The following is a 24,630-nucleotide window of genomic DNA, read 5'->3' on the forward strand; positions in this document are numbered from 1 at the left end:
AGGAGTCCTATGGATTGGGACAGAGTGAGCAGAGGTTCATTCCAAGTGGAGAAAAAGGATAATGAAAAGTAATCAAAAAAGTCCTCATGTCAAATAGAGAAACAGTCAATAGAAATGGAGCAACACTTGGTGTTGAGGACAGCACATGAGCTCAGCTATCAGAACAAAGCCTTAAGGTTAACATGGTAATAACACAGATAAATTCATATCATACCTCTAATTTGGGCTATAATCTCACTAAATTTGAAGGAATGGGAAGATTAACATTATATATCTACCATATGCTCTGTTTGGAGTAATACACTGTATAAAATTATCACATATATAATAGGTTAAAAACAGTAACAACACATATAATTTAGAAATGTTAAAAAGAGGAAATTCTATTTGCTAAGACTGATCTGAAAATACCTAATCAATGAACACAAACACACACACACACACACACACAAATAAACACACAAGTACAGATAATAGGGAATTAAATAAAGAAAGAAAATTAATACAATGCATCTGTTTACATATGAAAAAGATTTTCTGGAAATAGTCAAAAGACAATGAAAGCATCACTTGATTCCAGGTAAAAGAGTAGGGTGGTATGGTACAGATCAGGAGGGAGATTTTGCTCTGCATACACTTTAGTATATTTTGAATCTAGAAGCATTGAAATGCATCTTTATTCAAATAACAAGAACAATCATAATAATTTACTTCTCAAATACCTGTTGCTGAAAACGTATAAGCCCTTTAAAAAATAGAAGGTGTTGGGGGATGGAAGTAATTTGCAGAATTTAAAATCTGAAGATTCAATGCATCTGCATATATCTTTCCCTTTTTCTGATAGGACTGAAAAAACATTCCTCTTTCTAACTCAGAATAATACCCACCACACCTACGTGTAGCCATGATCCTCATTCCTCACCCTCTCAAAGACTTTGATTCTTTTTTTCTACACCAAACTCTCTCCTGCTACTGAACTCCCCATCAGTACAAAATAGTGTCTGGTAGTTACCTCAAACCCTAAAGTGAAACAAACCACCACAAACCCTCTGCCTTTAATGACATTCTCCCATTCTTTTCTCTCCAGAACATAATTTTAATTCCTTATTTTCTTTCATCCCACATCTATTCTGCTTTGAATTCCAGTCCCAAACTCTTAAATTCAAGTTATTTTCCTGAATATCTGACCTCAACCTTTCTGTGGAATGACCATAAAAAACAACTCCCTCCACTTGGAAATTTTGCTCTTGGCTCCTGTCTCACCATCAACTGCTGATTTCCTACTGACTATATTGATGTTGCTCCTTGGAAGAGCATTTGAGCTTCTTCCTCAATACTTACCTCTCTAGCTGGAGTTTCTCTGGAATCAGTTCTCTTCCTTTTGTCTTCAGTATCTTTCTAGTGTCCTCATCCATTTCCATGAGTTTTAATATCATTCGTATGTTGAAATGTAACTCCAGACCAAATTTCTTAGATTTTGTAAACCCCACTACTTATTTTACATCTCTAATGGGTATCAAGTTGCTCCTTTACTTGAGCATAATAAAGCAAGAGAATGAAAATACCATGCATCACAGAGATATTTATAATGCAGTCATGGTTTCTTTTTGGAAAATTGCAGAAAACCTAAGAAATCATATTTCTTTTCAGCAATATGCTAATAAGTCTTCAGACAATTATGTTTAAAAAGAATAAAAGCTGAAGCAGCTGTACTTCTACCTAGAAAATGAAACTTTCTATAAATCTAGTACCACAAGTACATTTAAACTAATGTTTAATTATCACTATGTTCATACTTTTCTAAATAAGTTATCTTTCTCTTGAGAGAAAACCAGTTTAAAAAAAGCAATTTGTATGACTTTTCAGAATTCATTAAGATCTAAGTGGAGCTGGTCATTGGGACCTAAAACATTAAAAGAGACGCTAAGGGAATGTGGAACTTTTAATAAATGCAGATAAAAATATTTTTTAATATTTATTTATTTATTTATGCATACAAGAACTGGGGTGTAAGCCAGAGGTATGTGGGGGTGGTGGTGAGAAGATTGACCAGAGACAGAGTGGGGAGCAGACCAGGCAGATCTACTGAAATACACTGCTGAGGGGAGCAGCAGGAGAGGCAGGAGAGGTCTGCTGTGCCATGTGGGTTTCTCATTGGTCGGGGATTGAACTTGTGCTTCCGTGGCTGCAGATAGTTTGATAGCACTCTCTTTAACCCCTGCGCCACCAGGGAGGCCCCAAAATATTTATTTTTAAATAAATAATGGCCTTATTGCCATTCAAGGCCAAGTAACGGACACTACAGATGTGAGTTAGCAAAATAATCTTGTACAAATTAACTGCTTTCACTGCTTTCTGGTGACACTGTTCTAATAACTCTAGGAAATAAATGTAAGTGAGTAAAAGTCAATTATATAATTTAATAAACTACATAGTTTATTTATAATAAAAGTAGCCTTGCATCCCTTACATAGTTATAAATTTAATTGACTTCTGAACTGGGAAAACATCACTACTGAATCTGTAAGAGCAAAATGCTTTGTGCTAGATTTATTACAAAATACTGAATTCTTCTATTGATGTGTTTGAGTAGCCCCCCTTTGTAAAAAATCTATCTCAGGCAGGTTTAGCCCTGGTTTCGGAGGCAGGTTTACCCCAGACTGAGGGACAGATTATGATGATCACAATAATGAAAACTGGCTGAACAAGGGCGGTGTGAAGACTGCATTCTCTGTGTGCACAAATGGGCTAAGATGTAATATCTATCGCCATCAAAAACCATACATAAAATTCATGTTTTTTTTCCTTCTGCTCTTAAAAGCCATTTTATCTTTTCTGCATGATTTTAGATTATGAAAAGGCTATAACAGTATCTTTGTTAAGGTGTCATTAAATATTAATGTTTTGAATGATGTATTTTATAACTAGATTCTTTAATTGCATATTAGTGACCAATCATTTAGTTCATTACATAAATACATCCACTTCGTGACTTTACAACTAAAGTGGCCTGGAAAATATTTGGTTTGGCAATTGTTATTTATTAGCCATTGGGGATACAATCTGAGAATTGATTACATTGAAAAATGAGATATGTTAACTTCCAGAGTTGATGTCCAGGGGGTTTCTAATTGACAATTTCATTATTTTGTATGTTTTTTAGTTCTTTGTGTTACTACTGAGACTGAGAAAAAACAGACTTGCACTCCAGCCTCATTTCTCACTGGGTATCTTTTAACTTGGCATTACAGACCTAGATATCCCTTATAATGACAATTTAACATTGGAACTAGCATCAAAGTAGTAATATCTTTTTAAAATGTTAGAAAAGATCACCAAATGCTATACAATAGACATAGTCTAGCCAGGTGAAGTGGCAACAAGTCAAATCTTCTGAACTCATTATTTTTAACACATGGAATTTATAGTGGAAATCTTCATCTGTGTCACACCATTTTATTAAAATATAATAGCACTCCCCATTGTGTTGCACATATCCTTTAAAGAAAAATTGCTTAGAGAGATCCTATCAACATCAAAAAGCCTGGAATAACAAATGTTGGTGAATATGTGGGAAAAATATAACCACTGTACTATATGGATGAGAATGCAGACTGATCCAACCACTGTAGAAAAGAGTGTGGAGAATTCTCAAAATATTAAAAATAGATCTATCATTGCTATCAAAGCAGTTCCACTGGACATCTGTCCAAAGAATGCAGAAACACTAATTTGAAGGGACATAAACATTCCTATGTTAATTGCAAATTACAGTAGCCAAGTTATGGAAAAAATCTAAGTGCCCAAAGACAGATGAGTAGATTTAGGAAGATGTGGTGTGTGTGTGCGTGTGTGCATGTGTGTGTGTGTGTATATGCAATGGACTATTACACAGATATATGTAATACAGTATAGATGGATATATAAACTATTACCTTTTATGACAATGTGAATGGATCTGGAGAGAGATATGCTAAGTGAAATTTATCAAAAGGAGAAAGGGAAATATTGGATGGTGTAAATTATATGCGAAAATATAGAAAATAAAACAAAGGGTCAGATAAAATCAAACCTATTGTGAATCCCAGAAATCTGACTGTACAACTCTACCAGGTGGAGAAGAAAAAAGTGTATAGCAAAATATGGAGGGGACACAAAGTGCTATACAGATTAAGGATGTTTTGGTGGTAGGTGTTGTGCGACAACATATACTAAGAGTGTGATACTATATTTGTAAATCATCAATATTGTAATCTAATGTTAACTCAATTAAAATGTGTTGTTTTTAGAAAATATTCAATTGTGTACAATATTAGATTTTCACAAATGGAAAAACACCTACAATGATTATATTCCTTGGAAACCATTCTATAAAACTGAAATTTCAATGTGGTGTTTGACTATAAAATGCATTGCATTTTCTGGCACCCAGGTTAGCATTAGAATTATACAATCAGGTGAAAAGGTAGATAAATTTATGCTCATATTTTAAAAATGTAAAGACCAATTCTTGGACTGGAAGCTATTTACTGTATGATACCAAACGGGAAAGGATATGCCTTTTATCTCTCAATGGAAAATTTTAATCTCACAAACACTAGAATATAAAAATTTCTATTTTGGTTTAATATATTCATGCAAAATGAATGGATAAAGTTTAAGCTGACATTATATTTTCTTTTCCTAAACTGTAAAAGTTTAACATACCTTTTTTTTGTCTGTAAGAGTGCATTTAGCATATATGGAAAATAAAATTATTTCACTTTGAAATTAATTCACTCAAATTTCCCAAATTTATGAAGCTGTCATCATTTCCTATTGCACATCACTTGTTCATAGTTGAAATAAAAAGCTGGGAGGCAAAACATCTCAAAGTCAAATTTTTAGTATGTCCAGTTGTTCACACATTTCCACAGCATCTTTTGGTCACAGAGACGACACAGGACATTTATCCAGCCTCCCTCCCCCTCACCTCTGCACACACATTTGTTGTCACTGTCCTCCTCACATTCCAGTTGATTCTTGGGTGATATCCAATTACCACGCCAAGTATCCTGGCCAAAGTGGTGCAATTATCACAGAGATCACACAGTCAGTTTCCCATCAGCCTATCCATGCTGAATGGCTTAGAAATCTCCACCTTCTCAGGATCAGGTTCTAATCCTTATAAATTTTCATCTCATTCACAATTACCTATGAATTTAGCCTATGAATACAGAATTAACCATGATGTGTATCCTCTGGAAAACAGGTTCACATTTCATGGTCATGGCTACCAAACAAATGGGGAAAGTAAGCTGCATTGAAAGGGACTCTAATCTCGAAGAAGAGAAAGAATAAAATATATAACAGGATGATGCAACAAAACAAACAGCTCTGTACTATTGATTTTGGATAGCAATACTGGGGCTATTTTTATTTATCACAAATTCCAACTTTCTTCCAGAAAACACACACACACAGACACGCATGTCTCAAGACAAGATTTCCAATATTCCATTACTGGATTCACTTTCTAACTGGCTGAACGTAGACTTTTAGTTTTGCCTCTAATGGCATCTGCAGTGATCCTTTGGAAAAGAAATGCATTTCTTAGCCTTCACTTGACCAAAGTTATTCCAGAGTTCAACCATTACCTTAGAAAGAAATCCAAAACACACAATTTACACCCCCCATCATAACCCGAGTCTCACCCACTCTCCAGACCTGGAATCTTTCCTCTATTTTGTACACACTGGTGCTTGTGTTGTTTTTCATTATATGCCAAGTCTGCTTCTCACTCTATGTGTCCTGAGCCTGACTCATTCTTCCCTGATATATGAAAATAATTTATTTCACTTGGGTAATTTTTCAATTATCTACTATGAGAAGGCAGCTTCTACCACTCAGACTCCCTGATAACTATATTTGAGTATTGTTTTATTTAATTATCTTTTACTTTATTTCTCTCTTTCACTTTAAAATGTCAAAGTAGAAAATAATTAAGGGCCTTTTTGTCCTACATGAATGATTGTTTCATGATAAGTGCTTAAGGTGTGTTTAATGATGAACAAGTTATAAATAAATGATACAACAGAAAGTTCAAAGAACAAAAGATTGGATAATGAATTTGTCAACTTAGAAGTTACCAATGATCTATGGAAAGGTAGTTTCATTGTTTTAGCTGTATAAAATTGTAAGTTAAGTAGTTAAATTTTAAGATAAAAGTCTATAAAAAGACTATAAAATCTATGGGACGGTTTTATAATCATGTGTGGCAGATGGAGAAACAGGCAAAATCCTTTATAACAAACAAAATCTCCTTAACTTTACTAAAACTTCACAGTCTGAAGTGATCTTTTTATATTCATCTGGAAACTCCAATCAGTGGTTATTTTGTCTTAAATGCAACAATCTTGTGAGTATTAGTAAAGTTAAGGAGATTATGTGCACATATTAAGTCACATTATGTTCTAGGATATAATTGCTACCCAGGTAGCAGAAATGATATTAAGTCAAGATGAGGCTCCATCTGACTAGTTCTTTAAACCACACATTTATCATCTCATGTTCTTAATCAATATATGATACATGATGTCTCCATCATATAGTTCCATGCCCTTGCCACCATTAATGCCACCTTCAAATATTCTTGATAGTAAATTTCAAATAGCATTATGATGATAATGCTGGATATTATCACATCTTAAAATTTCATTAATGTAGCAAGTTTATTTTTCTATCATATAATAGAAGAGGTTGGTCCTTAGATGAGCCTTCACATGGCTGTGCCTCTACCAGGAGGGATTCTGCTTCCCAGAAAATAAGAAAGGAAGTAGTCACAACCATTTCTTCACCATCTGGACTTGAATTTGACAAAAATGACTTCTACTCTGGTTGGACATGAAAGAGCAAGTTACATGGCTGATAAAGAAGTAAGCTCTAGAGAGTAGAGCTGTTGACAATTGTAGTAACTGTCCTGGCAGTCACTTCCCAAACAGAAACCTACCCCCTGTGAAAAGGGATATGAGTTTTGTTACCTGGCCACAGATGAATATTAATGAATATATTTGGACATTTAAAATCACATTAGGGAGAGAGAAATAAACAGTAAGTAGTGGGTTCCATATGTTGACATGGTGTAGCCCAGTGTTAATGTTTTTAAAACATATTTTAAGGAAATCTAAAGGAAGCAAACAAAATAGAAATTTAGGGAAAAAACACAGGTCATTCACTGAACTATAGCAGGACATGATTCCAAATCTTCTAATTGTTTATCTACATTAGTTTGTGACAATAAAAGAAGGCATTCTGCAAAGTTTAAAAATTAATATATTCCAGCTCCTAATGCCCGTTACCCAGAAATACTATTGTCTTTCTGCCAATATTTGGCTAGCAGAAGATTCAGCTGTGATTTATCCAAAATGTGGGATTCTTAAATAAAAATTCAGTAATAGAAACCTTAGGTTTAATATTTTATAAGTCATAATTAAAATTAAATGAATCCCTAGCAGGATTAATGATTGAAAATCACATAGTAAGAAAATATCATTAAATTCTCTAAAATGCTAAGAAATGAAATTGATTACCTAGAGAGGAAAGTATTTAAGAATAAGAAATATTCATCTTATGAAAAGATTACCAAAAACAAAGATGTAAAAACAGTAATTAGATTCTTCATAGCACCTTTCCATCAAACACCAACTGCTTTAAAGATAAGAGGTCTAAACAATAATGAGAATAAGGAAATCATGCATATCTTGTTATAGTTTTAATATTTAGCACTTTTTAAAATCACTATTGAGATACATTGATTAAATTCCTTATCTTGTGATAAGACTATCCTCTTGTTTGCAACAAAAATAAAGTTGCAGCTCCAAAAACTTATTGTACAGTTAAATTTCTATAAGTTGACATTCTTTTTTTAATTATAATTGTGTTTCACCATGTTACAACTCTGAAATAAAGACTGGTATTAAATTAAACCACTACCAATATGTATACATGCCATCATTATTAAAGATACACACACACACACATTTATTCTTGAAACCTAAATAATAAGACTCTTACGTATACCAATATCTTTCTTGTCTTTTGCTTTATTTGAGAAGCTTAAGGATAACAGAAAAATTGAGAGAAATATAGACAGATATTTCTCACATAGGCCAGGGCCCCATACATGCTGAGCCTTACCCACTATCTACATCCCTCACCTGAGTGGTGCACTTGTTACAAGCCATGAACCCATGTTGACACATCATAATCTCAACAAATGCACAGTTTACATTAGGGATTACTCTTAGTGATGTGCACTCTGTGGGTTGGAACAAAAGCATGACAGGCATTCATCACTATGGAAACATACAGAGAATTTTTTTTTGCCAAAAAGTACTCTGAGCTCCACCTCTTCATTCATCCCAGTGCCACCCTTATGGCATTCCTGGTAATCACTGATCTTTTCCCAATCTCCATAGTTTTGCCTTTTTCAGAATATTATATAGTTGGAATTCTACAACATGTAACTTTCAAGAATGTGTGTGTGTAGAAAATTTCTGAAAGGTTTGGAGTGGTACCGAGTAGCTCAGGGAGAAGGAACCTAATATATACTATCTTTTTCTATCACATAAAACTGTTCCTTTATCCACATATTATAAGAGTTTAAATTTTTTAAAGAAAAGGTTTAAATTTTTTTAAACAAAAAGTTATCACATATCATCTTTGTGTAATATTCTCCTACCTTTTACATTTAGCTACTAAACAATTATTCTTTTTTTCAGTTCCTTCAAAATATTAAATTATAAATAAGTGAATTTCTATTTATAAGAACATGAGTAATTATTATTAACAGGAGTTACAAACAAAAGGATGGGATATCCTTTTAATGTAAAAAGCATCTTTTTAAGCTATATAATTCTCTATTTAGAATTTATACAAATAAGTAATATAATTAGACATTGGATCTTAATCTTTTAGTCTTTACCACTTAAGGACTTCAGTTGGGTAGATATTAAGGTTCATTTAAAATGTCTTTTTAAAGTTATCTTGGTCATGAATTACCCAGTTTTTCCTCTCTTCAAAAACCTCTACTGTTTTCTCATCTACTTTGGAAACTATTCATTAACCCATATTTGAAGCTTCCTTAACTGTCTTGTCTTCTTCTAATTCTTGTTTTTTTTTTTTTTCTTTCTTAAATGAGAGTGATTCATGAAGCAAGAATCGCACAGCAGAGAAAAAGGCTTAGGTGTGAAGGAATCCCCAGATTCATTGTTCAGAATATGCCCCCAGCTGGGTTTCATCTCTCCCCTGTGATAACATCCTGTAGGCTTCTTGTGGCTGGCGGTTCGTCTTCCCCTCTAATGGCCCTCATAAGTCAAACCTTGTTCTCATGGCTGAAATCTAAGTGTCAGGAAATTCAGAGGCACACAGTCATACGTTCGCCAAAATCTTTCCACAGACTTTAGAGTTAGTATATATAGCAAGCCAAGGTGGAAAAGACCCCTATTCAGACCTAGTGTTTCCTTTCTCCAAACACAAGGGGGTTTCTTGCTAAGCAGAAGGAACCAGCCAGTAAAGCCCACTGAAAAATACAAGCTCTGTGAAAGGCCATGAGAGGACTCACACCAGCCCTTCATAAATGGCAATATCCCATGAGGGATTTAGCACCTGGGAATCCCTTGTGTATTCTGGACTTTGGGATCTAAAATGTCTCTTCTCTGGACATGCGGACTTGAATACTACAAAAGGACATAAACTAGAAGATCATTAAAATCAGCACATTTGTTCAAATTGCAGCACTGTAACTTTCAGGAGAGATTTGGATGCCCTTTTCCTTGCTATTTCCCCTTAAGCAGATGTCTCTTTTTTCCCCCAAAACAAACATGCTACCTTGTTCCTATTCTCTTCATTTTCAAGTGGTGAAATCACACAACTCCTTTTGAAAGGAGTCAACCAATTTTCTCAAAGATTGTCAATTGCAATATAACCTCGAGCTATTAAATTCATAAACAAATAACTATAATACAGGTAGATAAATAGTGGTCTTAATGTGCTATGGGCACAGTGATAAGGGAATATTGAATTCTGCTATGGGTTGGGAGACATGTGGGAGAAAGCTGAGTAGAGATTTCTCAATAATTAATGTTTATTGAGTGCTTACATTGGGAAAAGTGCTTTACACAAATTATGTCTTTAATGCTTACAAAAACAAAGGGAGATAGATAGTATAATTATCATCACTATTTTATAAACAAGAAAACTGAGTCTTGGGAGTTTAATAAGCTCAAAGTCAATCTGCTACCAAGACATGGAGACAGACTTCCAAGCCAGTCAGTCTAGCTTCAAATTGCATACCATTAACCATGACGCTAAAAGCCTCTTCAGGAATGGAGTATTTTCCAGAAGTACAAGGGGATAAATGGTCAGAACATTTCACTGGGGAAAAAATATTTCAGACATAACAAGTCTAGGAATATAAATAAACAACATGCTTAGGGAAAATAGCAGTAGCTAACTCTTACATAATACCTATTATAGGTCAGTTACTTGTTTGTTTGTTTTTTAAGTTTTTTTTTTGTTTTTATATTAGTTCATCGATCCTTAAAACAACATCACCAGAAAGTAATTAGCAATCCTACTTCACAGAGGAAGAAACTGAAGCACAGAGAGTTCAAGTAACCTGCCTGAGATCACACAGCTAAGGAGAGCAGCCAGGGAGTCTGGCTCTCATCTCTGCTGTAAGACATGATATTAAACACCAAGTTTCCTATTGCAATTAGCCTGCAGTGTTCTGGGGGGAAGACCAGCAATGACACTGTGAAGCTACCTATATCAATTTGGAAAGGACTATACTAAGGATGTTGGACTTTCATCCACAGGTCCCGATTTGCAACTGGAATGGGAATAATATCTCAATAAAGATAAAATGTGCAATGTACTTAATAAGTATAGTCAATGTTGTTGTATTTTTATATTTGAGACACCTCCCTTCTGTTTTTGTAATGCTGAATAACTAAAGTAAAATTCGATCAAATTATATTGGCCGATCTAGATTTATAATCTAAAGAATTCAGTTCTCTTCTTATAACTGATTCTTAAGTGGTTAGGGATTACACCATCTTGAGAGTGATAGATATCAAAATAAGGTAGCACCTAAGAATTGTGTGCTCAGCAAGAAGAGCCTGTGTTAAAATGTGCTGAGACACTACATTAGGCAATCATTTTCCAGAGTATTTTATAAAGGATAAAAACAGGATTGTTGTATGATAAAATGAATTAACATATCTAAAATGCTCAGAAGAAAGCCTTATTTATATAAGATGCTTTATAAGCATTAAATAGTATGTTTCAAAGGCAGTAGAACAAATAAGAGAACAAATTCGGGAACCTAAATGGCCTGGTTCAATGTCCAAGTATAGCACCAGAGCAAATTATGTGAATTCTATGTCTCAATTTCTATTATTGGTAAAATGAGAGTAGTAACTTTAACCCACTTTACCATACATGATTTTGGTAAGGCTAAATTAGTTATCCATACATATGTACACGGCTATGTGTGTCTATGTGTTTGTAGCACTATAAAATTTTCAGACATAAGTTTAACTATTATATGTGTTTTAAAAAGAATAAAACAATGTGATATGAATATAACTTGTTTTGAAATACAATTAATGCTAAAAAGTAATGAAAACTATGGACATTGGATGAGATTGATATCAAGGTATGTTTACTAATTTAAACAAATGTATTACCCTGGGGTAGGCTATTGATAACAGGGACAATGAGTATATAGAAACTTCTTTGACTTTTGCTCAATTTCCTGTGAAACTTAAACTCTAAAAAACTAAGTCAATTTTAGAGTGTAAATCTTCTATTTTCTAAGTTATATCAATTCATAAACATCATTAAAATTCACTTGTAATTAAAAAGATATATGTATATAAAACATAAAAATAATCACAAACACTAAATCTCTTCTCTCTATCCATCTATCTATCTACCTATCCAATTATCTATGTATCATCTTTATATATAAGTCCTCTCTGGCAGAATACTCAAAATCCCTGAATTTCAGTTTTTAAAAAATGGGTATAATAATCTTTAGTATATGGCAGTAGGATTGTAAAAGCTAAGTCAATTTAAGGTACTTAGTGAAGAGTTCTGCACATGTTAAGTGTCGAATAAATACTGTATTTCATTCTCCCTAAGGATATTATCAGTGCATTCATATTCCATAAAGGCTAAATTTTACATAAATATTAGGAATATTATTTTAAAACAGTTATGATAAGTTCAATTCTGTTTAACAAGCATCTCTAGGGTGCTACTATAACTTTAGCTCTGAAATTGAATTATTCCATCATAAATATCTCAACATTAGAGCAACAGAAATACAAATATCACTGTCTTACACTTAATCATATTCTAAAAACCTTGGACCTTCTTTTAAATATGGCCATTAAAATTACAATTTCCCCAAGTGCATAATTTTCAATAGACGAGTTTTAGGATTCACCTTCTTTTGGTATGTTTTCAATATGTAGCCTTTTAAATTAGTTTCATCATTCCTTTATATAATGCCTTCTTATGAGACCAAAAGGATTTCCTTATTGATCTTCTTCATCCTTTGGTGCAAATAAAGCAGTAATTAACAGGGCTAGTTTTGTCCTATGACAACTTCTTCAACTTTATCTTATTACGCCATTTTTTTAATATCAGCAGCATCGATTGGTCCTCAAAACACTATCTAGAAATAGTGTTAATTATCTGCAGCTGCACAACCAGCTAAGCGAGCATAAAACACTGCTTTTTGCTCACAATGAAGCAAAACAATGAAACATAAAGCCCTCAGATACAAGCAACAGCAGAACTTTCCCGCAGAGTAATAATGTTAAAAGTGTGCCATACATAAAATCTGGTGAGTCTGTCATGTATTTTACATTAAACCTGTGAGATAATTGGTATGTTTCCATTTTGGAATACTTGTTGCAGTTGAAGTTTTCCCTTCTCAATCTGTTTGGTTTAGAATATCTAAATCTATTTGGATAAGACGATCAGAAAGCCTTCACAAGAACACAAGTATCATGATTTTTTGAGGCCAATTCTGACAAAGATGCCATTGGAGACAAAAATCCAAATATGTAATTTTGAACATGATATATTTGGATAGTTTACAGCATCCACCAAAAGCATGTCCAAAGTCAGTGTAAAAAACATCGCTTTTGAGGCCACTGATGTCTGATCTCAGAAGAAAAGTATTGTTATTTAAAGCATTAGGTAAGGAAATAATTAGCAATTCCCTCAAATATTTACAAATTTAAGACAAGGATTTACCACTTACTTAAAGCCAGTTGTTGGACTCATCTAACCTTCACATTTTCATGTCCTCCTCTTTTTGTTCTGGCAATAATTTATTTGTTCACTCATTCAACAAATTCATTTTAAAAATGTTTTAAAACATTTGTTGATTGACTCCTATGCCCTTCCTGATCCACCTTCAACAAATAAATATAAAACACAGAAATCAACTTTTAGAGATTATCTAGATGGACAAGTTCAATTGATCAAACTACTTCCCAATCTCTCCTCTAAATAAGCTACAAGTAGCAGCTATTTAAATATACTTTTTAAAGAAAATTCATACTGGCTAGTATGGTAAGTTCTAAATAAAAAGTGATGAATAAATTCCAGAGGGTACCTTTATGCAACCCCTGGTCAATAAAAGAATTGTTGTTAGACAGTGTATTACAAATGTGGAGAATACAGTAAGATGAGAGGTCTGAGGTTCTAAATAAGGGTGAAGTGAGTGTGGTATTTAGTGTGGCAGAGTACTTAGGAAGATTTCTTTGAAAAACAAGATTCCTCCTGTAGAATCAAGGAGCAAGCACCATTTCTTTTCTTTTTAATGAGATCAAGAAAAGAAAACATATGTTGATCCTTTAAAATAAAAAAAAAGAAATTTCTAATCTAAACTATAGAAATGGCCCAAACTAAGACCTTTTTCTGTTTTTTGCACCCCATTATCGAAATACACACGACCCCCAAATTGAAAACCTCCATTATTTATAATAGCCATCTTTATTGATCCAACTGCTTGGCAAACTCCCCTTCCCTAAGTGTTGTGTAAACATCCACTTTGTATTGACAACTTCAGAGCAAATAGAGCATATCAAATATTAATCTTAATATCAACTCTTTGTAAACTAGTTATTTATTTATTGAATATAATGTGTAGTGTGGGATAATTTTAAAATAGGCTGTGGCACAAATAGAATAGGACTGAATACTATTTACATGAACCACTTTGCAGTCACTTAGAGTTTGGTCATCTCCCCTCCTACCCCAGCAAAACGCCACACCAAAGGCAAAGCTGGTAATGGTCTCTACTCAGAATGCTTATCTGTTTCTATTAAAATATTTTAGCTATAGGTTCTGATCTTCACAGTATAAAGGAAGTACTTTTTTGTCTGCATTTAAAATAAGTTAGAGTAGTAGTGAGAGAAAACAGTTGTAAAAAGCATGGACCCTGCATTGGCAATTATAAGGTAGAATCAATGCTCTAAAATTCTTAGTTATGTGATCATGATCAGTTACATTAACCTCTATTGGCTTCATGTTCAGCAGGTGCCAGAGGTGAAGAGTCCTGCCTCAGGCATGATATAAACTGGGAGATTTTTCACTGCTCTGTTCCTTGGGTTCAGGGGCCCTGAGTGAAATCACAGATCAACACTTTCAAAGGTGTTAAATGTGAGTAGCTGGAATCTTTTGTCCCAAGTGACTTCCTTAACTCATTCAGCATGAAATAAAGGACTTAATGCATGGGTGCTTTTATAAAAATAGGAAACATCAAAGGAATATTAAATACTTGCTGTTTTCTAGAAATGCTACTCATGTTCTTACACTCTGACTGTCGGTATGTTTGAATAATACAATAAAGATGTAAATACACTAAAGGCAAAATTCAATTAGTTTCTGAACATACCCAAATGGCATAATTCCCTTGTTCATTTGATGTAAAACCAAAACACAAATTACAAAAAAGGCACACACAAACAGAATTCCTTTGCAAGTAGCACAGGACACAGATGTATTTGATTGTTTCAGTCACCAAATAACTTCAATTCCAGCTGTGGTAGTTTCCAGCTCTTAAATCCCAGCATCAAACCATAAGGGCTATTTCTGAAATATAGACTACCTTAGAAAACCAGTGATCATTACAAAAGATACTCAAATATCCTCTTCTCTTTGTGGAATTCTGCGGCAGCCCTCAGGGAACAGAACACAAGGACTCCCTCCATTGCTGGGAGAGATGGCTTAAAGGGAGCCTGAAGCATTCCAGGCTCAGAGCTCTATTTTGTGACTTTTCATCTTTTTTTGTGAACATCAGTCTTTTTCTTTTTGCTCTTTCTTAAACTTTGTTTCCAATGGTTCCCGGAGGAAAACAGGCATAAGCAAAGGCATGTAGAAGGCACCCAACCTGCATTTGTTCCTTAAACTTGAAAAAATGTCTACAAATATAACACTTCAATCTAAACTTCACAAAACCCTCTCTATTTAATAAATTATGCCTAAATTCTATACTCCATAGAAATTCTGATTGATAACAATGTTTACCCCAAGTGACTCATAATTGTATTAACCAAGCTTCTGAAACTGTTTCAATAACACTGGATAAAAGCTTAGCAGACATTGCCAAATATTTAGACTCTGCAGTTATTCATGGTAAGGAGTACTGTTCAATCAGCGGGATTTAATTTAACGATGTTTACCTGTGTGTAAGCCTTCGGTGACTAATGCAGATAGCAGTCTGAGGATCTTGAGCAATGCATACTTTATGGCGGCTACATTTCATCTTTAAGCATGGATCTTTAGCTGGATCTAAAGCTGGGGGAGGGAGGGAGGGAGGGAGGGAACAGAAAATGTTAAAATGCAGTTCTGTAAAATGGAGGCATCTAATTCCATCAAATAAAATTTTAAGGAGTAATTTACATAGCATTTAGCTGTAATATTTCTTCACATGCTTCTGTTATAAGAGATACCTCTGTTTTCTACTCACATAACTCAGAAACAATAGGAAGTTACAGGATGTATCATCCATTATAAACTGAGCAAAAGTACACTCTTATGAACAATGTATAATCAAAACAGAAAATGTTGAGACCCCAATATTTTTAGAACTGATACTTCTGCACGTGGGTAAAGGATGAAGCTCAAAAACATGTAGTAGGCATAAATGAGTTGTTGGATCGCCAAGGAAAGTCTGTGTCTATACTGGAGGGCTGGCCAAAAACATCATGGTGAGAACTGAGGAATTACATTTTATTTTTAAATTGTGCATGCCTGACATTTGAACGACCATTTATCTAGACAAAACTTCCATCTTGGTGGCCATCAAGAAAGACTATGTGATTTCTTGGTAAACTTTTTAAAACAGATGCAATTCACATCCTCTACAATTCATTTTTTTTCTAATTCTTCATTATTTTTTCCCACCACTACCCTAATACCCTTTGACTCTGTCTTTCTCCCCCTCCCACCAACCACAGAAAACTCATTTTTTTAGTGTCCACCAGTTTGTTGTTGAGTCCTCCAACTATGGAAATATACAATATTTGCCTCTGTCTTTCTGACTTGCTTTATTGCACATATATCCCTCACATTGCATCTTTTTCTTATGGCTAAATAGTATCCCTTAATGTAGCTGTACCACATCTTGATTTAGCCGTTGATCAGTGGGCATTTAGGTTGTTTTCATGCCCCAGCTATTGTAAGTAATGATGCAATTAACATCGTAGAGTATATAATTTTTGAGTAGATGATTTCATGTTCTTTGAATATATACCCCACAGTGAGGCTGCTGGGTCATCGATACTTCCATATTTAGAATTTTAAGGTCCAGATGGTGTTCCAAAATCATTTCACCAGTTCATATTCACATACACAATTTGTTCATTTAGAATATAAATTCAGGGGCCTCCCTGGTGGCGCAGTGGGTTGAGCGCAGTGCTGTGAAGCTGTCTGCAGCCTCTGCAGCACAGGTTGAATTCCAGCTGGCCAGGAAGCAACCCACATGGCGGTGCAGACCTGTCTCACCTGCTGCTCCCCACAGCAGTGTTTGAGGTCTGTCTGCCCGCTCTGTTTCTGGTGAATCCTCTCACCCACCTGCGCTTCTGGCCTGTACCCTATTTCTTGTATAAATAAATAAATATTTAAAAGATATATAAATTCAATAGTTTTCAGTATGTCCATAATTGTGAATCTTTTATCTGAAATCAAATTTGAGAAGATTTTTTTTAACTCAAAAAATACCTATACCCTTTGGTTAAATTTTCCATTCTCCCAACTCTCCCACAACCACTACTACTAAGCAATCACTAATCTCCTTTCTGAGTCCATGGATTACCTAGTCTGGACATTTCACATAAATTAAATTATATAATATGTGGTCCTGTGTGACTGAATTCATACCATACAATATTTTCAGGGTACAACCATGTTGTATCATGCTTCATTCCTTTACATTGCTAAAAGTATTCCATTGTATGGATATGCCACTCTTTAGTTTTCCATTTGCTATTTAATGGACAATTCGTTGTTCCTACTATTGTGTATTATGAATGATACATACTGCTATTGGAAATCATTATGGTGATGGTTAGTGATATTTTGTTGCAATTAATTGTGGGGAGAGGGCTGGACAAATAGGTAAAAACTATTGAATGTCCAGTTTGGGTACATGTGAAAGTTAATGGAAAAATACCATGAAAGATGTTAAACTGAAAATGAAATTCATGTGTGGAAAACATGGAAAAATGGAAGAGGTCTTACTGGAAGAATATGTGTATTGGATGTTCTTAAGCATTTACTGGATGGTTGTGGGCTTTTCACTGGATAAAACATAGATTCGAACTAATCATTCAAAGATTTAAAGCTTGGGTAAACCAGAGCTAATATCTGTTGAACAATCAAATTTAGCTTTATGAATGTATTAAATCTTAAGTATATTTATTCAATAGACTAAAAATATAATTTGTTAATGATTTCAATAAAATACAGATATATACTATATATACAGATGCATGTATATAAACATATATTTTCTTTAAAAATATAAAATATACTACAAATCTCTTTATTTCAAATTTCAAATAAGCATGAGATTTAAAGCAAATACTAACACATATAGTTGAAAAATATTAATTAATACACATATTATACCATGATAAAATGGCTATGACATTAAACACATCTATGTGGAGTACAGATATTTCAAGTCCCTTCATTCTAAGGAAAAATATTTTTTGGTTAGCAATAACTAGACCAATGATAGCTTCTCTTAATTTATGAGTAGTTTCAAAATTTAATTTAAGATCTATAAATTATTTTATACTTTTTAAAAGTTTGAATTTACTTGTTTCACTGTGCAAATGCAAATTTCCAGAACATTATCATTACACTACCCCAGTTTAAATTGTTGCTATATAAACAACTATGTCGTTAAACTTGTACCACAAAATTGTATGACTTTTCATGGGACAGATAAAAGAATACCTTACAATAACTTAGAAGGCATTAAAAATGTTTTGAGCTCTTTGCAATCTTTAATCTATTTTGATTTTTAATTATTAATATTATTTTTAAATGTTAATTAAAATTTTAAAATTTGCCTAACAATTAATGTCATTGTAGCTATCACTGTACCTTATATTCAGCTATATTATAAGTTTATTATAAATGTATATACCTAGGACAGAGTTTTATGAAAACAGAATGCTTTCATTTTGAAATAAAACACTATTGTACATATAAAACTATCACAGCTAATCTAATTTAATTATATTTCAAAAGTCCATTATTAATATCTAATTTTAGATATTTCTTCTAGCTTCTTTTACCTTACCCAACCTACAGTAGACAATTTTTCAAAAGTTCTGTGACACTTATAACATTCTATCTACTTAATAAGAGAAATCAGGATTCAAAAACTGGTGTACAACGAGAATGAACTTATCAGAACAAATATAGAAACATGAAGAGGAATTTAATGAAAGACTTGTATAAAATTTGACATAAATCATCAAATAAAAGAATAGCAGTATTTGTCAGGAGATGGAAAAATGTAATAGAAAGTGAAGATGAATAATCAGATACAGAGGATCTGCAATAAGAAAAAGACCACTTTCTATGTATGTGATTTTAACAGCTGTACTTTTTATTTTTTAAAACCAGCTGTATTTTTTTCTAAAACTCACATTGTTGGCAGCTTAAAAACGATAAAACATCACACGCTGTAAATACAGATGCCTGAGATTTTATTCTTGAAATCACAACAATAACACAACCATCTCCCGCTTGGCAGAAGCCCATGGATTAGAATCAACCCTCTATCTTAAAGAGGCCTGGCAGAAATTCACCACCTCCCTTTATTATCTTCCTTCTTTGCAACTTTTTCAAATTAGTATCTCTTGTTCTATTCTGTACTATTATAATTAAGTTTCTTCAAATATTCAGCAAAACTACCCTGAGAAAGTTTTCAAAAGTGCATTTGGCTGTGTTCTTTTATCTGAATAAATTAATAATAATAATACAGGTGGTTTCAAATTTATGATAATTCCACTGGTGATTTCTCGATTTTACTATGACGCAACAGTGATAGCCATTCAGTAGAAAATGTACTACCAACTTTGAAATTTGATCTTTCCCAGACAAGCAACATGCAGTATAACATTCTCGCAACTCAGGGCAGCGAGACCTGGCTCTGAAGTACAAGGTAACAACTATTCTGCCTTTCACTTTCAGTACATTATTCAATAAATTACATGAGATATTCCACACTTTATTATAAAAATAGACTTTGTGTGAGATGATTTGCCTAACTGTAGGTGTAAATGTTCTGAGCACATTTAAGGTGGGCTAGGCTTAGTTATGGTGCTCCACAGTTTAAGGGCATTAAATCCATTTATGACTAACAATATTCTTAATTTATGATGGGTTTGTAAAGCCCTAACCCCAATGTGGGTCTAGGAATATCTGTGATCTAAAAATGTAATAATTTTTCTGATTGATGTGAACTTACCTAGACACCTAAATAATACTGGTTTGGCTTTGTTTTCAGAGAAAGCAAACTGAATTTTAAACAGCCGCCTTCTAACTTAACCTCTGTTTCGTTAGAGATGACCAGACCATGACCAGAACTAGGTAGGCTAGGAAATAGTCAGCCTTGTGTAGCTCCTAATGATGGATGAAGCAAGCATAGAAAGGCTAGAACTGAAAACATGTGAGTGTAGAGAATTAGGTCAGTAAGATCCAATTCTTGCACAGACTACAGGTGAGGGGAACTGAGAAGGAAGAGTGCACAGTGGGATGACAGGTCAGAAAAGCAAAGGTGACCAGTGCTTGAAAGGTCCCGAATTCTCAACAGAACAAAGAATCATCATTAGTATTCAGATTTAGTGCTGGTGTTCTTGATAGAAGGAAAGGAAAGGAGTGATGCTACTAAGGTGGAAAAAATAGGTTTATTGGGGCCTCCCTGGTGGTGCAAAGGCTAAAGTCTCAGCACTATGAAGCTATCAGAAGCCAGATTTTGATCCCCACCAGGGAGATACCCACAGGCGCAGCACACTTCTCCTGTCTCGCCCTCTGCTCCCCTCCATAGTATATTTCGTAGATGCATCTGTTCTGCTCCCCACTCTGTCTCTGGTGGATCCTCTCTCCCTCCACGCCGCTGGCTTACACCCCAGCTCTTGTATGCATAAATAAATAAAATAAATCTTTAAAAAACTAGATTATTACTGACAACAACTGGAAAGCCTGGAGCTCCGAAGCTGCACAAACCCATTTCTCTATTTTAAGTGTCTTTACACAAGGAAGATGTCTAGACTGCGGGAAATTAAATTCTGATGGTTCTAGACTCAGTTTTAAACAGTGCCAGCTATTATACTGAGGACTGTCCCCCAAAAGCAACAACCCCCTCTAAGAGTGAGGTTCAAGGACAGGCACTCCAGATGCTTCTAATGAAGAAAAAGAACCACAGGACCCGGGCCTCCCCTGGTGGCACAGGCGGTTGAGTGCTGCACTGCAAAGCTGTCCGCAGCCTCTGCAGCACCAGTTCGATCCCAGCCAGCTGGTGAGGGTCCCACATGGTGCAGCAGACCTCTCCTGTTGTGCCCGCTGCTCGCCTCAGCAGTGTACTCTGGTTGCCTGCCTAGTCTGTTCCTGCTTTGTCTCTGGTGAATCCTCTCATCCTCCCGTGCATCTAGCCTGTACCCTGGTTCTTGTATAAATAAATAATTAAATCTTAAAAAAAAAAGTGCCTAGTTAAAAAAAAAAAAAGTGCCTAGTGCCTATGGCACCCTCTGGTAGGACCCTCCATCAGAGACCATGTCACCTGCCAGGTGAACAAAGTCGCCCAGCTCCAGAAAGCAGGTTCTTGGTTCCTCCACATTCCTCAGTCAGGAGAAAAAAAAGGGAAAGTTCTTATTACCTCTGGTCATGTCCCCTGACTTAAAAGAGAAGATCTCCACAGACCCCAAACAGCACGAGTTGGTGACCAGAGTCTACAATGAGCTTAAAAACACAAGAAGAATAATATTCCATTGTGTATATGTGCCACATCTTCTTTATCCGGTCATCTATATTTGGGCATTTGGGTTGTTTCCAAAACTTAACTATTGTAAATAGTGCTGCTATAAACATAGGGTTGTAAGTGCCCTTCTGAATTGATGTTTCTGTGTCCTTTGAGTAAATACATAGGAGTGGAATTGCTGGATCATATGGATGCTCCATCTTTAGCAGGTTGAAGAATCTCCACACAGCATTCCATAGTGGTTGGACTAGTATATCAAAAAAAAGATAAACTCATGCAATTTGCAGCAACATGGATGGAGCTGGAAGGGATCATGCTCAGCAAAATAAGCCAAAAAGAAAAATACCAGATGGTCTCACTCATAGCAGGAATTTAGAAAACCTAAATAAGGGACCAGGAGAAAGACTAATTATAATAAAGTAAAAATCAAAATCAACAAGCAACTATAAACCAGAGACACACTACAGTGGGGGGAAGAGGGAGTAGGATCAAAACAAGGGTGGGGGGGTGGGAGGGAATTATATGGGGAATATAACCAAGATAAAAATGCATACATTGTGCAAAAAATGAAAAATGATGTAAAAGATATATAAAATTAAAAATGTATAATTAAAAAAATAAAACACAAGAAGAAAATGGCCCAAGTGCGTATGGACTATCAGCCAGGGACACTTGGTTCTACAAGATTGAAGCATGTTCTGTCTGCTTGCTTATAGAAAAGAATGGCAAGGAGTGGGCAGCCTCTGGGCAGAAAGGAAACCAGGGGAGATCCAGGAACACAAACACCCCTGTAGGGTCCCACAAACTCTCTGACTCCATAGAGAGCAGTCTTAGAGAAGTATGTGGTAAAAAGAAGTCAAAGTTGAGGTTCAAGAATATATCCCACAGGTTCTCCCCAGTGGCGCAGTGGTTGAGCTCTGGGCTGCAAAGCTGCCTGCAGCCTCTGTAGCACCGGATGGATCCCCGGCTGCCGGCGAAGGTCCCACATGGTGCGCAGACCTCTCCTGCTGTGCCCGCTGCTCCCCTCAGCAGTGTACTTCGTCAGTCTGCCTGTTCTGCTCCCGGCTCTGGCTCTGGTGAATTCTCTCACCCTCCTGCGCTTCTGACTGTACTCAGTGCTTATATAAATAAATAAATCTTAAAAAAAATATATTCCACATAGGAGATGGCCCAAGGCCCAGGGAAAGATTCAAATGAAGTCCAAAAATCAATGGTAGAGCTGCTGGGTATTAAGGAGTCAGCTCTTAAGAAGACAAAGAAGAGGAAATCGATCCCAGTAGCAGAACCACCTGGGGAGACAAAAATTTCTTACCTCTTGCAGGTTTACCTTTAGCTAATAAACCACACCTTTGTGTGATTTGAAGTTGCATAGCGGCAAAATTAAGTTTGTATGATAAATCATTCATCCCAATGTGGAGATGTTCTTAAGTATTTGTGATCAAGACAGGAAGTAATCTGATGTTCAGGAGAGATTGAATAAGAATCTTCTCTGAGGGAAATGAGTATGAGGATGAGCATTGGGACAACTCTACCAATTTATTTGACCATTATTGCTTTTTGCAATTCACCCTTTTGGGTTCTTTTGAATAAGTTACTTTTATTAGTTGAAATGTATACTTTTGTAAGTGTTTCAACATGTGCGATGTGAGTTATACCTTTGATATAATTTTCCTGAATATATCTTTATTTTCCATTTGTAAGCTTGCTTAGCAGAGAAGAATATTTTTCACCCTGCATCTCTGGCCTGTGCCCCATATCTTGTATGCATAAATAAATAAATCTTTTAAAAAATAAAGTATAATTTAGTTTAATTAAAGTATAATTTAGCTGTGTCTGGAATTCTATTTGATAATTATTTTTTCTTCCCCATAATAAGGACATTATTTCATGTTCCTTTGCTATCAGAAACCACTAATTAAATAGTATATTCTCAGCCTGTAGTTCTCTGCAAGCAATCAGTCTTTGCTTCCAGGATATTATAATATTTCATTACCATCATAAATTTGTATTCTGGAACATTTCTCTCTACTATAGCAAATTTATCAGCAAATATTCCCTTCACTTTTAATTTCATTTAATGATATAAGGTATATGAAGGATATGGAAAAACTTTTTAGCAGCTGGGAAAAAAAATTTAAAAAAAATTTGAACATTCATCATGATTTAAGAAATAGTGAATTGTGCCATTAAAAGTTGGGTTTCAATGTTGGAAATTTTTTGGAAAAATCACATCACTAAATAGTGAAATCAAAATACATATCAGCATTCAATTAGAAAAGATCTCCTTAGGCTTAAATATATGAGCTTACATAAAATGAAATGGCCAGTAACTCAACATGGCTTTTAAAACCTTCCTCGTGGTTCAATAATATAAAGCATCAAATAAGTTTTGTTGTGTTCTAACAGTTCACTTCACTATAACTCTATGCTGTAAAACTATAGGAACAACTGGTTTTCTAGGGAATTTTTTAAAACTTGCCAGATGTTATAATGGAAGACTGTGTAAGTGAGCAGCATGGAAAAGAGAGTTAATGCCTGATAGTTAATTAGACTTTTGACAGCCAATTTTGTGGTGTTAAATGTGATTAAATGTAGCTGCAAGTCTTTGAAGTGACTTTCTTTGTTTCAAACCTTAAAATTACTTATATAAAATCTATCCATTCTAAATGTGGTGTCTCCACTATCAATATTAAATGTGGAGATCTATGCAATTAGTGACTTATATGCAACTAATGGATTAATTCCTTTTGTAACAAATATATATAGCAAACCATAATCATGTTTATTTCAGTAATACCCTATCTTATAAAACTGTCTTAAATGCAACTGACTACTGCATTGATAAATCAAAGTTAACGAAAAGATGCTATTACAAAGCAGAATTTCATGCTACTGTTGTTCTACAGTTAAAGGATTGATGAAGATTTTTAAAATACCATTATCTTCTGTTCTTTATTATTTCTTTTTTGTCAATACATCGTATTGTCTTTGGATTTTTTTCTTTGCATATACATATTTATTAGCTGAACAACTGAGAGCAGGTATGTGTTTCAAAAGTCTTTTAAGCT

The 24,630-nt window shown here is 34.6% G+C and overlaps 1 protein-coding gene across 1 annotated transcript in view; it reads right to left on the reverse strand.

Annotated features, from left to right (window-relative positions):
• Nucleotides 1-24,630, reverse strand: part of SPOCK3 (SPARC (osteonectin), cwcv and kazal like domains proteoglycan 3) — a 295,465-nt gene that overhangs the window by 131,665 nt on the left and 139,170 nt on the right. Inside the window, exon 4 of the mRNA XM_037526414.2 lies at nt 15,747-15,861. Within this exon, the coding sequence (XP_037382311.1) occupies nt 15,747-15,861 (115 nt within the window). The remainder of the gene's footprint in view (nt 1-15,746; nt 15,862-24,630) is intronic.

Source organism: Talpa occidentalis, unplaced genomic scaffold, assembly GCF_014898055.3.
Source record: "Talpa occidentalis isolate TD23 unplaced genomic scaffold, MPIMG_talOcc4v2.1 talOcc4.4, whole genome shotgun sequence".
Taxonomy (NCBI): domain Eukaryota; kingdom Metazoa; phylum Chordata; class Mammalia; order Eulipotyphla; family Talpidae; genus Talpa; species Talpa occidentalis.